This window comes from Nelumbo lutea, chromosome 6, assembly GCF_056320005.1.
Source record: "Nelumbo lutea isolate HS-2025 chromosome 6, American lotus-T2T, whole genome shotgun sequence".
Taxonomy (NCBI): Eukaryota; Viridiplantae; Streptophyta; class Magnoliopsida; order Proteales; family Nelumbonaceae; genus Nelumbo; species Nelumbo lutea.
Window position 1 is genome coordinate 32,768,759 of NC_142689.1, and position 17,731 is coordinate 32,786,489.

At 37.1% G+C, this 17,731-nt stretch overlaps 2 protein-coding genes across 2 annotated transcripts; both read left to right on the forward strand.

Moving 5' to 3' along the window:
• The first annotated feature begins 1,273 nt into the window (after positions 1-1,273).
• On the forward strand, positions 1,274-7,321 carry LOC148848412 (metacaspase-1-like). Its single transcript, XM_088949585.1, has 5 exons — positions 1,274-1,963; positions 4,889-5,219; positions 5,394-5,514; positions 5,641-5,847; positions 7,092-7,321. Exons 1-5 carry the CDS (start codon positions 1,588-1,590, stop codon positions 7,149-7,151), a joined length of 1,095 nt encoding a protein of 364 aa, XP_088805711.1. The 5' UTR covers positions 1,274-1,587; the 3' UTR covers positions 7,152-7,321.
• A 3,914-nt stretch (positions 7,322-11,235) lies between these two features.
• On the forward strand, positions 11,236-16,771 carry LOC148848413 (metacaspase-1-like). The gene is made up of 5 exons (XM_088948058.1): positions 11,236-12,000; positions 14,113-14,443; positions 14,585-14,705; positions 14,852-15,064; positions 16,408-16,771. Exons 1-5 carry the CDS (start codon positions 11,616-11,618, stop codon positions 16,465-16,467), a joined length of 1,110 nt encoding a protein of 369 aa, XP_088804184.1. The 5' UTR covers positions 11,236-11,615; the 3' UTR covers positions 16,468-16,771.
• The last annotated feature ends 960 nt before the right edge of the window (positions 16,772-17,731 follow it).

Sequence of the window (17,731 nt, forward strand, 5' to 3'; positions counted from 1 at the left end):
TTAAAAAAAAGTTATTACACCAACTCGATATAATGTTGTAATCCACTACCTAAATTGTTTAGGGTTGGTTTGGTTCATAGATGGAATTGGTTTCGGAATTGGATTTGGATTGGCCTATTCCTATGGTCTGTTTAGACCTATCAAATGGATCGTGCTGGGCCGGTCGACCTATATGCAGCTTGCGCAAAGTGCAGGCCATGTCGTGGGCAGCACGAAATTATATATATATTATATGATTTTTTATGTATACAATTGTTTGTATATACAATAATTAAATAAAATAGTATAATAAAATTGAAAACAAAATTATATATATATATATATATATTAATATATTATATAATTATCATATATAATATATACATATATATATGGGTCGTATCGGGTTGTACTGCACGTGGGTCGTGGGCAGCACGACCTACTCAGTCGTGCCGACCCATGGACCTAAAATCCCAGGGCCGGCATGGCCCACGTATTGTCATGCCGAGTCGTAGGCAGCACTAACCAATTTGCAACTCTAGGTCCGTTTGCTTTAGAATAGGAATTGGAGTCCTGCTTGCTGGCATGACCAATTCCATCATGTCGTGCCCATCACAACCCGTGCATTATCGTGCCGAGTTATAGGCGGCATGACCCGATTTACAGCTCTAGGTCTGTTTGGTTTAGATAGGAATTAGAATCCCACGTGCTAGCACGGCCCGCTCAATCGTGCTATGTTGTGCCAGCCCAAGGACTTTAAACCACAGGCCTAACATGGCCCATTCTATCATGTCGTGCTCAGCACGGCCCACATATTGTCATGCAGAATTACAGGCCACACAACCCAATTTACAACTCTATATCTGTTTAATTTAGATAGGAATTAAAATCAACTAGAATGGAATTTCATTGCCAAGAGAGGAGGGAATTTCCTCATATGAAAACGAGAAAGGATTGACAATCTGTTGAAGTTACTGTAGACATGGAGTACAATAAAATATCAAAAGAAAAGAAAAACATTGGATTAAAGACATGAAATACAATGAGTAGAAGTTTTTTTGATAGAATGGATTTTTGGCTGATTAGTCTCTTACCTTATTTTTAATTCTTTCTAAAAATGCAAATGTTTTTCCCTTTTCGCGTTTTTTGAGCAGCTCGTCAATGATAAAGCTTGATGGATAAACTTAATTTTTATTTTTTGTTAAAAATATTACAAATTAATTTATAAAAAAATTAATACCAAATACTTTACCTCGAATAACAGTATGATCATCAACCTTTAAAATACGACATCTAATATCCGAATTAGATTATCAGTCGAGCCAAAATAATTCGAAAGACGGGAGTCTAAAGCGGACCCGCGTTGTAGCAGTATTACCCATCCGGACTCATGAAATACAACTGCATCGACCGCGTGAAGTGCTTTTCGACGTAACCCGCCAATTGAAAGGAAGAGGAGAAGAAGAAGATCCCTCTCTGTCTCAGATACAAATTTCCTTTCTCCACCGACAACTCTTCGATACATCCAAAGCGATCGATTATCGGTTATCGCCTCTCTCTCTCTCTCTCTGGTTCTTTTGTCTGTCTTCACTTTCCAATCCCACCACGATGTATAACATGATCGCCAACTGTTCCAACTGCCGGACACCACTGCAGCTCCCGCCGGGCGCCAAATCTATAAGATGCGCCATATGCCATGCTGTCACCAACATCGCCGACCCTCGTCAAGCTCCTCCCCCTCCTTCCCATTCCCACAATTACCACCCTGCCCCTTACCAACCTCCGCCACAGCCTTCGCCGTACAACCACGCGCCACCGGGTCCCCCTCCGTCTCCCCATGGTCGCAAGAAGGCGGTGATTTGTGGCATATCGTATCGCTACTCCCGGCACGAGCTCAAGGGCTGCATCAACGACGCCAAGTGCATGCGTTACCTCCTCATCAACAAATTCAAGTTCCCCGAATCCTCCATCCTCATGCTCACTGGTACGATGCATTTTCAATAATACAACTCTGCTGATGATTTGCGTCTCTTAGAATTGTTATCTTGTCTTAATTCTGTCGAATTAGGTTCGTGTTTGATCTGAATTATTTCCTGTTTTTAATTATTACGTTGGTGTGTACTTAGGGTTTTTCTTTTTGCCGAATTATGTCTGCCTTTTCAATTTCTAGTTCTATCTATGTTATGGAGATAACTGCACCTGTTTATCCAAGGCACCTTGCGCATGGCCTTCTTCCTCTTCTCATTGTTTACACGTCTCAACGAGTTACTGCTGAAACCTCGGCTAGGATATTCCAGTAGTCGTCATATCTCAACTTTTTCTTGTTTATATTTGTTGGTTTAAGCACACCGATCAACGCGCAAGAGATGTAAATTTTATTTTTCTTGAACTAAATAGTAATACATTTCGGTGCTTTTTTTTACATGCTTGAAAATTTAATTTAGCCATCACGGGGACACTGTCATCACAGAAGCAAATAGCAAGCAATTCTAAAGAACGACCAATTGGGTGGCACCTTGGTTGTGCACTAGATCAACCTACTGCAAGTTTCTTCTTGTCCATCCTTCTAAGAAAAACATGGGGTAGAATGTAAAATCGAAATCTTGATTATTAAAATCTTACCAAGTAGGTTATTGGTGAAAGATAGTTTAGTCATGGCTTGAGACCTATCGCCGTACCTCAACATCCACTGAACTTCTGATTATTCCAGAAGTGAATCCGATCAGTTACCTTTTTTGCCGAGGAAGTCCTTACTGCCATTCGATCACATTTCTCTGAAGAATATAAATTGATTTTGAAGATTCATATGCGGAGGATTTTTATTGTTCTTTCTACCTGGGACACTTCAATTTTGTAAGAATTAATGGATTTATAACATAGGAGTTGATTATGGAACCCAAACATTCCAATGGAAATTCTAGTCTTAATGTTAAAAGGTAAAACCCCTGTTGAAGGAAAGGTTAAAGGCCTATGAGTTGGCATCCTTTTGTGTAAAATTATTCAATCAGAAGAGAGTCTGGATTATCATATGTGGGTTAGGTCTTGAAGCATCTGGCCTAGCTAATGGATATTCAGAACTGCTTGAATCATTCTATTGATCATTGAAATCAATGATGGTTTAGTAAAGTATCTGAAGCTGTTGGTGCAGTTAGTTTGGGGGGCTATTCCAAGTTTCATTGTAGGACGTCTGGAAGGAGAGGAACTATATGAGTCATTTGGACGAAATATGTGCAGCTTCAGTGCAGTGTTCAAGAAAGTTAGCCTGTGTCTTAAATAAATAAATAAGTTGCAAGAGACTCAGGAAAGATTGTATGTTTCTTAGTCCATTGTCTTAGCAATTGTGGTTGAAGAGTTTGGTCATAAGCAAATTGATTAAGTTTATCTTCTAAGATAACAAATTAACATTGATGGGGCTGTTGGTTGGAGCTAGTTGTTTTCTTTTTCTTTTGGGGTTAGGGATGATGGTAGGAGTAGATGAGTTGCTGATATGGTGATAGGAATGCTATTTGCCTTGGTGCATATGTTTGATCTAGGGGTTATTTCTAATGTGCCTAGTGTCACACAGTGTTCTCTATACTGTTTTTTTTTTCTCTTTTATTTGTTTTCTCTGAAAGATGGTAAAGTGAGTTTATTACTATGCAAAAGTAGGGAGGGTAAGAAACCCTCATCACGTAAATAAAAAGTGTGCCTTGCACAGAACATGTACATCCAGATCCTATACAAGAGAAAACTCAAAAAATGATGGATGGCCAATGATCATTAAAGGAATTAGCTGGCACTCCCACAAAAAAGGCACAGACAACCAGCCCAACTTTTCAAAGCCCGTTCCACCTTGCCAAAAGCTGCTCCCACTGACTCACTCAAAAATTCTGTGATTCTGTTCTTTCCACATTGCCCAACAGATTGCAAAGGGGAGACAGCTCCAAAGGAATCTTCCATTGGCTGAAAAGGAGCCTGTCCTCCAAGATGATAACAAGTCAGCAACGGAGAACGGTAAGAGCCACTGAATCTGAAACAGCCTGAAGAAATGACACAACACCTGAGAGTGTAAGGGCAATGAATTAAAGATGGTGGACAGATTCTGATGCTGAACACACAGGCTGCATGTGTCTTCTAAACCCAAACCTCGTTTCAGCAAGACATCCACAGTCTGAACCTTTTCCTTTGCTGCTAATTAGATAAAGAATATCACCTTGGGAGGAACCTAAGTCTCCAAATCCAAGACCAAGCCACACTTAACACTTGGCCTGTCAAAGCTTTATAACAAGACTTCTAGAGAAGTGACCATTCTTTTCACACACTCTGGCATCCCTAGAACTGGGGTTGACTTTAACCTCCTGTAACCTGCCAAACATTTTCTTTAGTTTTTTTTTTTTTTTTTGAATGATAAAATGCACTATCACTAAATATCTATGATATGTTATTGAGAAGATTGTATGGATTGCATATAAAATATTTTAATCTCATTCACAAAAATCAAATTGCATATAATATGAAATTAGAACTAAAATGATAAAAGAAAGGATCCATTGAATATCAACAAAAATGTAATGAAATTTGAAATTCTTTGAGGCACAGACTCAACAAATTAGGTTGCGTAAAATTTGAATTCCTGTGTGTGTGTGCACGTGTGTGTGTGTGGGAGTGGGGGTTGAGAAAGAGATGGAAATGGAAACAGAGGTTGAAATCTAGTTTTGAAGACTGGTTAATTGGTGTTGTAACTCTATTTGCTGGAATTTTCTTTTGAGGTGGACTTGAGGGGGAAACATTTTTTTTTGGGGGTGGGGGGTGTTTCCTTTTGCTTTATCTATCTCTTCATCTACTGCCTGGGGCACTTTTTTGACTACTTCGATTCCTGATACTATTTCCCACTTATAGTCTTAATCCTGTTGTGGAAGTTGATCTGCAGAAGAAGAAACTGATCCATATAGGATTCCAACTAAACAGAACATGAGGATGGCACTGTATTGGCTTGTACAAGGTTGTCAACCAGGAGATTCTCTAGTATTTCACTATTCTGGTCATGGTTCACGGCAGAGGAACTATAATGGGGATGAGGTTGATGGATATGATGAAACCCTATGTCCATTGGATTTTGAAACACAAGGAATGATTGTTGATGATGAGATCAATGCAACAATTGTCAGACCTCTTCCGCATGGGGTTAAGTTGCATGCAATAATAGATGCTTGCCATAGTGGAACTGTACTAGACTTACCATTTCTCTGCAGAATGGACAGGTTAGTATTCCTTTGCTTGTTAATCTGTGCTGGCTGGTAATATAATATAAACACTAGAAAACAAGGCCTGTGAATGCCACTTCAAAATTTTGAGCTGAAGCTCCAATTTTTTACATGATCCTATTTATTTAATGTCTTCAACCTTGGTAACACATGTTTTCGTCGTTAATGTAGGACTGGGCGATATGCGTGGGAGGACCATCGTCCTCGATCTGGTGTATGGAAGGGAACAAGTGGTGGGGAAGCCATTTCCTTCAGTGGCTGTGATGATCATCAAACATCTGCGGATACCTCTGTAAAGTCTAGGCTCTCTAATTAGATAGCTTTAAGATAATGCATTTTATAAATAGGCTTTATAAAAAAATTGACATCAACTGGAAACAGAAAATTAACAATTCAAGCTAATGCTTTTTATGAACAGGCTTTATCAAAAATCACATCAACTGGTGCAATGACTTTCTGTTTTATTCAAGCTATTGAACGGGAACATGGGACTACATATGGAAGCATACTCACTTCAATGAGGGCTACCATTCTAAATACAGGAAATGACCTAGGTGGTGGTGTGGTGACATCTCTCATCTCCATGCTCCTAACAGGAGGTAGTCTTGGTGGTGGGTTAAGACAGGTACCCATTAATTTTGGAAACTAGCAAAAATGTGTATTTGCGCATGCACTGTGCATTGAATACTTGCATGTCGTGCTCATATACATATGACACAAAGAGACACATGCATAGATTTTCTTGACCGGTTTTTCTTCACAGATGGATTTTTTGTGTGTACTGTGGTGGCTGTACAAATGGGTGCACATGTTGTTCACCTCACTGCTTACCTGTCTCCCATTTTCCCCAAGCATGTGGCCATGGTTGTCAAGCCACTAATTGAGGCTAGGCAACAGCGGAATGCCTTATCACCTAGGCAATGTTTTTTATATAAGAACCTGGCTTAACTTTAGCTTGTTTCCTTCTTTATGAATCAGCTGATTTCCCTGGTTGGTGTAGCAACTAGGAAACATTAAAAAGTGATCTAACATGAACGAACCACACATTAAAAGTAGAATTGAAGCATCACATATCCTATGAAAAACTAGGAAATTCAAGGGGGAGACAGAGAGTATCTGTATCTTTAATATCATCATCTAAGTCTTGTCCATATGGGGTCAGCTACATGAATCCTGTTCCTCCGTTCCAATCTGTTCAACAACATATCCAATATTAAATTATGGACCCTTAAATAAATTCTCACTACTTCAGCCCAAGTGTCCTTTTTTATCTGCCCCTAATTTTTTTTTAGCTCCTTGAATTTGTAACAAATCACTTCTTCTCACTATTGCTGTAGATGGTTTCCTCCACATATGCCCTAGTTTACTTTTTGCCATTTTATAATCAATTGGAGCTACTCATAGGTTTCTTCAAATAAGTTCATTTTTTATCCTATCCTTTCTAGTTTTCCCACTCATCCATCTCAACATTCACATCTCTTCTATGTGTATGTTAAATCAAAGAATGGGAGAAAACAAGCATATAAAAGGACAGGATCTTCTGTAGTTTGGTGAAACATCATATGAAGCATAAGATGGTGTTAATACCCAATACAACAACAAAACTGAGGTAAATCAGGATTATTTTAGTCTAGAGACTCTAGACAGGATCTTGCTTAATAATCATGCAAGTTAAATAGAAATCTGACTTTCACAAGTTTGTACATGTGTTTATTTAAGTAGTATATAATAAAGCCATTGAGTGCATGTGCATGCATATAGTTGTACTTGTGAAATATATATTTATATTCCTTTCATTCAACAAACATGAATGCATACGAGTGTTATGATAATGTATCTGATCTTATGCTTTGTTTTACTTTGTTACAGGAGCCACAGTTGACTGCCTGCGAAATGTTTGATGTGTATTCGAAGCCTTTTTCCCTATAGTTAATTTGTAATCACTGTCTCTCATATTATCTTGAGTGATTTTGTATAGTTTTAAAATGTCCATTCGTGGTAGTTTACCTGCCTGCGTCATTTTGTGTGCATATTATTGCAGAATATATTTAAACCTTTTGTTCTATTGTTACCATAATCATATTACTTTTACTGGAAAACTGAGTAGTGGTAGCTAAACCCATTTGACTGAAACACGGCTCAAAGAAGCTGAATGTAGACTGTTTTGGCTGGCACCTCAAGTATCGTGCGCAGAAGTCTGTCTTCTATAAATGCAATAGATGAATAATTCTGATTTCCTTTTGTTTAAGTAAATAGGTCTGTTCTCACTAGTTAAAACCAGGAAAAGGAAAAATAGCAGTTAGATTAAAGAAGAAAAAGGAAAAGGAACTAGACAAGTAGACATACTCTTCTTGGTATCCTTGCTCTTTAAACCCAATTGTAGCTTACTAGGTGCAATTTTACTATGGAATATATCAGTCCAGGTTGTGCCTTAATGCTAGTTTTTCTATGGAAACCTTCAAAGCAAATCTTCTGGGGCAAGAGTCAAATTTTATATTTAGATAGTTACGAGATTACAAAACGAAGCTATTCGTACTTAAACTCTTCATTGACAATATGATAAAGAGATAAATTGAATTTGCACCCAGAAAACAGTTCATGCAATAGAATGTCTATCTTCTAAGAATTGTGAAAGCCATTGCAGTTTGCAGCGGCATTCTTCGACTTCTTCACACGCTGAGAGCCAATTCGTGAACCACCTTGTTTCTATCACTTATGATACAACCGAACCTCACAACTGTGCCTTCGGACAGCTTTAGACAGTCCTTCCAAACATATCTTGTTTCCGGGCTTGTGTTGAGAGATCCCATCACAATTGATGCTGGCCCAGTTGGTCGTTGTAGCAGAGACTTGGATTAAATCCCACTGCCATCTGTTAGGGGGTTTAAGGGGATGGGGATGGGCTACCCACGTTGTGTAGCCCTGTTCTAGGGATAATTGCAATTTGCAAAGACTAATATTGCATTTGGTATTCCTTATTTTAACGACTTATCTCTAATCTCAATGTTCATAGGGCCATTTAAACAGCAAAAAAAAAGAGATAAGTCAATGTCAAATGCAGCCTAAATCAAGCTCTCCACCCATCGTATAACTGGGTGGAATAAATCAAGCTAATACCACTGATACAATATCTTCCCCAACCCACCCCCCCCCCCCCCCTCCCAAAAAAAAAAGAGATGAGTAAACAGTAAGTTTCCTTTGGATTATTTTGCAAATTTCTCTTACTAGGACCCGCCAGCAAAAAACTGATTATTGAGATCCCAACATCTACGATCTTGGTCGATATTTTCTCCTCTCCTCTCCAACCTTTTGATTTGAGGCTCCTGTTACTCTGCTGTTTAGACCGAAGCCCATCAATTGTTGGAATCCATGGCTTCCATCCTCAAGAGTCAAGACCCCTCTTTTAGGCAAGAAATCCCCTTGGAAAATGCAAATCAAACTTGGATTGGGAAAGTGTAAGGAATTCAGAAAATACTCCTCCCACCCCATTAACCCATTGTCCCATTCTTTGTTTGGTAGACTTCCTACGGCTTCACCTACATTAACATTAGATTTGATCGGGAAGAAGAAAGCAGTAGGTGAATTAAATTATTTTACAAGGGAAAGGATGGGCACACTAGACGTGTTATTGAAGGTTAAATAATCTGTAAAAGCACCGTGTTTATCTTAGCTAATCACTGAATTTATTATATCAAACCATTGGGATTAAGTTGACCCTTTCTATTCAATGAGGCAGTGATAGCTTAGTACCCGTATGGACTTAGTTCTCGTTTGTAACAGCAATTCTGGGTTTAGAGGTGCCAGGCCACCTGTGGATCAGCTTCTGCATCATCATCAGCCATTGTCCATTGAGCTTCCCGAGTCCGCTGGGGGTTGTCGACGTTTCATCTTGGAATCTGATAATCAAGTTTTGATTAGGAGTGGTTGCACCTGCTCCCCAAGTTGGCTGGCTGACTTGATGCTATGGAAATTGATAGGCATTGTGGCTTCTTCTTATCTGTGCCTGTTTAGCCTATTGTCTCCTCTTTGTCTTTGAATGATATCTTCTGTCGTCAAGCACACACGACAATTACTTCTCATTATCTTTCTATTCCCATATTTTTACAGTCTTACTTTTCTAGTTTTCTCAGGTAAATAACTAAATAAAGAACTTTTAATAGTTAAAAAAGGAGAGCAAAATGAATTTATTTGTCATAAATGAACCGGGTTCACACTCTTCACACGTCAACCTATACAAAAATGAAGGGAGAATGACTATTCAACCCACCTCAGAAGTCTTAGTCCCACAGGTGGGATGAATTCTGACTGTGGATTGATGTTAAATTCACGGGCAGGATATCATTTATAAGGGGCTACTAATAGACTAAGGAGGCTGTAATTTCAAATTTCTGCAGTGGATTGCAGTGTATTTCTCCAAAATAAAAAATAAAAAATAAAAAATGTGAAATAATTAATTGATATACTGAATTGATAGACTAGAGGTGTGCAATTATCGGATTAATTAGATTTCTTTTATAAAATTTAAATTTTAATATTTATTAAAATGGCTGGTTCCTCTCAACCCCCCCCCCCCCCTTTCACTTTGACTTTACTGGCTTTGATGATTCTTAAACCCAATTACAATAAAACCAAGATGAGGCTAGTCCCAATAGTTTAAGAGTTCTAACGCGTCAAAGAAAAGAAAACAGCAATTGCTGAAAATATTTTACATTTAAAGAATCATCACGAAAGGGATTGAGAGCAGTTTTTGGTAAGTGCAAAAGTGATTTTAGTTATTAAAGTAATAGCGGCAGTGCAATTAAAGAAAAATATGTGCTAAAACATATTCCACAAGCTCAAAATGAATTAATCCAAACTCAAATTAGCTTTGGGTTTGGATCATTTTCTAATTTACATCATTCCTAAAAAAATTAGATAGGCATTAGCTAAATATATAGTGCATGTTGAATAACTATTTATATTGTTAAGGATACTATTTATATTGAAAATTTTGTGCACACGCCAATTAATCTTGCATATAGAAAAGTTTATAGGAATAGAAATAGATTAGATGGTATCAAAATTTTTTAAACATATAAACAAAATTTAATTTTTATTTGGACAAATCTTTCTTCTAAAATTGCTTTTACTTTAGATCTTTGGTCTTCTAAATATAATATTAGTTATATTTGTGTAACTATTTATTTTATTGATGAAACATGGGTTTTACATAAAAGAATTTTAAGTTCTACAAGATTAGAATAGACACATATTGGGCCAGCTATTGCGGCTAGTATTTTAAATACTATATGCACTTGTGATATTAGAAGATAAAATTTTTTCAGTTATTTTTGATAATGCCTATAATAATGATTTAGCCACATGTATTTTAAAATCTCAATTAAAACCTATTTTAGAATGAAATTTATTCCATATTAGATGTTATTGCTATATTTTAAATTTATGTGTACAGGATGGTTTAGAAATTGCTTTACATTAAGAAAAACTAAAAGTTGTATTTTATATATTAAATCTTCACGCATAAGAAAACAAAATTTTAAAAATTTATACCATCAATCAATATGAAAAAAGTTCTAAAAATTTTCCGTCAGATGTTCGACAATGAAATGATTGTTGTTATTTTAATTGGTTTCTTTCATTTAGAGAAAAATGAAAGTATTTTTGAATAAAATAGGATTTAGAAAATTCATGTAAATATTTTGAAAATTTAACACATTCCTGAATTACCGCCAGGGGTATTGGTGATAAAGTAAAAGGGGTATATTAGGGTATATATGTAATTTTATTTAAGATAATTATGCATTTTAAATAGAAAAAATCAGGTCAATTACGTTCATCAGGGTCTATAAGTAAATGGTCTACCCTCTACCGTCTACCATCTGCCATTTAGGATACCATACGTCGTGGTTGGAAAGAAGTATGACCAATCCACACCGTCCATCAAATAAAAGACTTTCTAGATTGACCCAGACGCTAGCAATTGCTTTATTGCTTTCTCCTCTTGAATTCAAATGTCAAACCACTGTCTGTCATTGTAACTTTTGTCAGCTAGCCAGCAACCAATGGAGAGAGAGAGAGAATTGGTTCTGTTTCAAGAGTCAAATTCTCAGCCAGCGAGCAAAAGAAGCTGGCAAGAAAAGATCCCTCGACTACCCACCAAAGAATTTTCTTCTTAAACTTCATAAGCGAAATCCGGTCAATGCTCTCTCAGATCATTCTCTCTCTCTCTCTCTCTCTCTCTCTCTCTCTCTCTCTCTCTCTCTGTGATGATCGATTTTGTTCCAAAATAAGCTTGTATTCTCTTTCTGCATTCGCTTATTCACTGGTTTTCACATTTTATTTCCGATCTTACCTCTGGTTTATCTCTTTTGCTGACCTTCCTATCCGGCCACGATGTATAACACTAATATGCTCGTCAACTGTTCCACCTGCCGGACACCACTGCAGCTCCCGCACGGCGCCAAATCCATAAGGTGCGCCATCTGCCAAGCCATTACGCACATCGCTGACCCTCGTAGTGCTCCTCCTCCTCCTTATTCCTATAACTCACCCGCCCCTTACCAACCTCCGCTACCGTCGGCATCCGCCCTTTCACCCTACAACCACGCGCCGGCGGGCTCCCCTCCTCCCCACGGCCGCAAGAAGGCAGTCATATGCGGCATATCGTATCGGTACTCCCGGCACGAACTCAAGGGCTGCATCAATGATGCCAAGTGTATGCGTTACCTCCTCATCAATCGTTTCAAGTTCCCCGAATCCTCCATCCTCATGCTCACTGGTATTATTGTTCTTCCCCTATGATTTAATGGGGATTTTGACTGCTTTCATTTGTTCATGTTTAAATTCATGTTCGAATCGGAATAATTAGTATTTGGTCAGTAGTTGTACGAAAGAGAAATGCAAATTTTGGTTTATTATTATTATTATTTTTTTTTGAGCTGAAAATTTGAACTCCCTTTTTCCAAAAACAATTTGTTTGTTTGTTTCTTTGTCTCGTTGATGGGTTGAAACTTGGCCTTGTAACAACAATTTTGGTTTCTTCTTTTTAATTTCAACAACAGAAACTTGGTCTTGTAACAACAAATGATTTCACAAGCATTTTTACACCATACTTATAATTTGTAAGTCTGAACTCTGAAGAGATCTAAAACATAAATTGACGCTCTACTTTCCCTATTAAATCTAAATTATCAGTTTTAGATGTTCATCTAAGCTACTTAGCATTAGATAGGACAACCATTCAAAAGAAGCACCTGTACAAGGAAGCAGGTCGTGATAAATTATCATCTGAAATACCACCTCATGAATTCAGCCAGCAGAAGATGATCTTTTTATTTCACATAAACCCTGATTAAGTAATGAATGAGATACTGGATTACAGAAACAGTAATGTCCAGCACTCGAAACTGGTTTATCAAAATTTAAAAAGGCAGAAATGGAAAAAATAAAAAATAAAAGAGAAATTTGACCTTCTGATAGCCAATTGTTACTTCTAAACTAGGGTCCAACAATATAACAAGGAAGGGCAACTCATTTTGCTACTCGGAGCATAAAATGGATAACAAGTTTTTTGGGCTGAAATATTTGAGCTATATTTTCCCCCTTTACAATTGAAATCTTGTTTTCCTCTCCATTTACATGAAAGGGTGGAAAAAAAAAATTTCACTGAAAAAAGGGTAGAGTTTACAGACATTTCACAAAGAAACAAAGGCATACTTAATTGAAAACTAGAAACAAAGGTGCTTGCTTTGCTGAAAAATATTTGAAGATGAAGAGAAGTTATCAATTGTTTTGGAGCCATGCCCAAGGGGCTTGTTTAACTACAAATTCTTTGAGGTCTTTTCAACAGGAGCAGATATGAATTAACTTTTTAGATTTTGAACAGATATTGATGATATGACCTTAAGTTTCTTGATAGGTTAGTTTCTAAAAATGTATATCACCATAAGCTGTTTCATATTGAAAGTTTGAAACACTGGTAACTGAGGATAGGCATTTACCTGGAATTGAGATGGTTACAGTGGTCGGCAAAGTCATGGATTAATTCAAAATATGTTGAGATAAGCAGCATCTTAAAATGTTCCTGCCACTATGTGGACATTAAGTTTGTCTTTCTTTAGGCTTTTAATCTTTGCATCTTACCTTTTTTCTCATGCAAAATCACTGAGTTGAATTCTTTCTTTGAAACCAAATCAGGAAGAACTCTTTCATGTTTGAGTTAAGTTCTGAAGTATAAGTGTAATTTATAGGGTATATAATAGACCCTGTACTTCATGTAAGCTATTTGAAGTCTGTATGTCATTGTTACTATAATCCACTTCAAAGGGTTTCCCCTCCATGTGGGAATACTAAATTTCCAGAGGTGGAACTATTCCCATCCCTCGAACTTTAACTTCTGCAGCTGCATGAAGTTTGAAGGTATATTTACCAATTATAGATGTGTTAAACGGGGATGCAAATCAATATATGCTTAGTGTTTTTCTGTTTCAATATTATCTGCTCCCCTACTACAAGGTCTTGCTCTCTGTGTGTGATAGCTCTTCTAGTACTGCACTGTGCTATTGCCTATTAACAGATTTGCATCCTTATTTCCATTTAAATATATTTTTGTTATTGAAAAAAAAAACCTCATTTCCAGATGATAAACTAATTCTTTCTTCTCTATTTTCCAATTCTAATATATAATAAAGAACATCAACTAAATAACAGATTACCATGTTGGATGTTTTCTCAACATGGTTTTTAGAGCAGCATGTCCATTTTCCTTAATTTTTATTTTTTTGGCTCTTTAGCCAAGAAATTCTGTTAATATTTTCATTGTCTTTTTCAATACTTTGTGCTTCTCAATCTGCTTCCCACAAATAGTCATTTTTGGGGACTTTATCCGCAGAAGAAGAAACTGATCCATACAGGATTCCAACTAAGCACAACATAAGGATGGCACTGTATTGGCTTGTACAAGGTTGTCAACCAGGAGACTCTTTAGTGTTTCACTATTCTGGTCATGGTTCACAGCAGAGGAACTATAATGGTGATGAGGTTGATGGATATGATGAAACCCTTTGTCCCTTGGACTTTGAAACTCAGGGAATGATCGTTGATGATGAGATAAACGCAACAATTGTTAGACCCCTTCCTCGTGGGGTAAAGCTGCATGCAATAATAGATGCTTGCCATAGTGGGACTGTACTAGATTTACCGTTCCTCTGCAGAATGGAGAGGTTAGTAATTCATGATGGGTTGAATGTAAATATAGATCCCAAAGAGCAATCTGAACTATTGATGGGATTGAGCTACAATTTTCACTTAATTCTACCTAATGACCAGAATCTTATGGATGTATATTTTATCCATAAATGTAGGAGTGGACATTATGAATGGGAGGATCATCGTCCTCGGTCAGGTGTATGGAAAGGAACAAATGGTGGGGAGGCCATTTCCTTCAGTGGTTGTGACGATGATCAAACATCTGCTGATACCTCTGTAAAGTCTAGGATCTCTAATTGGATAGCTTCCTTTCTCTAGTGCTTTTATTAGAAATATTGATGTTTTCTATTCACAACTGCAAGTAATGGCATTTGTACATCACATAAATAAACTAACAAATTCAATCTATACTCTATGATCAGGCTCTATCTCAAATCACTTCAACAGGTGCCATGACTTACTGTTTCATCCAAGCGATTGAGCATGGAGAAGCAACTACATATGGGAGCATACTGAATTCAATGCGTGATACAATTCGTAACACAGGTAGTGACCTTGGTGGAGGTCCAGTGACATCTCTCCTAACCATGCTTTTAACAGGAGGTAGCTTCAGTCTTGGTGGTGGGCTGAGACAGGTACCATCCTACTACTGCTACATTCATTGCATTGAGTTCAATCTGTACAATTACAACCTGTATTCAGACTGAAGCACTTAGGGGTAGCAGACATGAGCATGCTGCACAATCCATCCACCCACACCACTCATGAATGGTTTTGCATGAAAACTGAGTTTTCTTGCTTGTAGCAGCTGAGGTAATGAGCCCAAATGGGTCTGCATGTTTTGACACTTAACCTTCCCAAATTTTTAAGCTTTAGTATGATAACCCCTTGGCATGTGGCAAAGTGATACCACTTCTCTTACATTTTTTTTGTTAATTTGATTGATCCCTTAAGAATTCAATGGCTACATTTCCATGGGTAAATCCAAATAGGTAGTAAGGTTATGTGATCAATGTGCTGAATGTCGGAAACTCCCTCTTGGATGGAGGGATTTGCTTGAGCAGCCTATCACATGGACGGACAGAAGGTTGTATCTGGACTCTGGATAGCAGTCAAAATTAGTTCCAGTGTATTATCAATAAACACAGTAACAGAACTGAAGGAAAACTATAGGAAAACAGGAATATATTTACAATTAAAGGGTCAAATCATTTGTGCATGGGTTTTTTCCTGGCGTTTTCCCTTCTTGTTGTTCTATTTTTCTACATTTATGATTTTCTTTCCTGGATTTAACATAGTTCCTGTTTTCTATTTTCTATTCCCTTTTCATTTGGCTTTTAGATAGTGGCTTGTCAAATAGCCAATTGTGAGCTAGTTGTTGCATGCATATAGCAAATGCACAACTTCTTGGGTGAGGGTTTATCTGCACACTACACTCCAAATTAGTTGGTATACCACATCTTAAATGGGGCAGCTGAGATATCAAGCAAACGGGTGATCACCTGAGGGTGTTAAGGTTCATTTCTGCAGCAAATGAGAATGATACATATTTAGTAGGTAGAGCATGAAAAGATGCTGGCAATACCAAAATTGCATACAGATGATGATTTAGTATATATTTCTGGCGAGAAGTTTTAAAGCCCAAAATATTATACAGATGAGTTTAGATGTTGTTCTGGGCTTCTGGCAAGAAGTTTTGAAGCCCTTGTAAATCCAAGTTGTTCATGCACTTGAGCTTCTCGGCTCCTGTGATCCTGCGTATATTCTTCATGTTGACATGTTCATATGTGCCATAGGTTTGTGCAAGTGTGGCATGTGGTACGTGTAGTTTGCCATGATTTATAATTCCTCCACATCATGAGAAAAAATTAACCTTAAATCAGAAAGAGGATCGATCTGTATGCATATATTTATGTAATTTTGCCGGAATGTATAACATTTGACAGTTAATGTCAGGCTTTGTTTCAATTTGTTACAGGAGCCACAGTTAACGGCCTACAACACATTCGATGTTTATGCCAAACCTTTCTCCTTATGACTTGTGTTCTCTCTCATACACACGATCTACAAGCTACAGCTTCTTTACATTGTGTTGACTGATTCTGTACAGTTCAAACGGATCCAGCCACGGGGAAGTGCTTGAGGTCTATCTTGTAATGTTCTTGAAATTTTCTTTGCGGAACTTGCCCTGTTTTCACCATAGGATGTAATTTTAACGTAGGGCAAGAAAACAATTTCACTCTGAAATGTTCATCCATATTTTTGCTCCTTTTGTAGTGGACACTTTGTTCACCCTTTTATATTGAATCTAATGGAAGAATTGCCAGATTATTTTACCAAAACAAGGAAGAGAGTTGCGGTAGATCATCGCTTATGCTAAATTGTAAGGTTGAAAATTGAATAATCCAGGAGAGCTCAAATTCACCGAGTATTTAACTCAAATACAAAAGAAAAGAAGAATACGGAAAGTAATTCAAGTTCCCAAGTAGTCAATCCAGTCAGCATAACCACTGCACTGACACTCCTGTGACTCTTTCTTGGCTATGCATGGGCTGCGGTTCAAAAATGTATTTTTAAGAGAAAAATAAATAAAGTATTAGTGATTCACCAAATTTTTATATATTTCTATTTCTTTACATAGTAGAAAAAATAATTTTTCTTTTTTTGTCATTGAGTTTTAAGCTTATTCCTTTTTATATAACTTACATATTTTGAGAAGTACATATCAACTGGTTAGCATGAGAATCAATTAATGGTGGCTCAGTGGGTAAGTTCTTTTCTTATTGTAATTTATTATTAAACCAAAAAATCTATGAAACAAATGTACATTAAATTAATAAAAAGGAGAAAAGCCTGATAACCCATGGCAATGAGAAATGGTTTTTTTTTCTTTTCTTATTGTAATTTATTATTAAACCAAAAAATCTATGAAGCAAATTTACATTAAATTAATAAAAAGGAGAAAAGCCTGATAACGCATGGCAATGAGAAATGGTTTCTTTAGACTTTTATAAAAGAAGATTAATTCATCCCATGCACTTGGTGGGAAAATGGGTTGGCCCTTAACCTAGAGGGGAGATATTACAATATACAAACATCGACTATTAAGATGTGTGTGAGAGAGAGAAATTATGGATTTTATGAGAAACAAAATAGAGAGAGAGAGAGGCATTTGAGATTTGTATTGTTGTAAAATATATTATCAAGTCAGAGTTGGGCTCGGGTCAGATATTTTTTAGAAAGCCCATGCCCGGCCTAAAATATGTCAGGCCTAGTGTTTTGGGTCCAAGCCCAACTTAGAA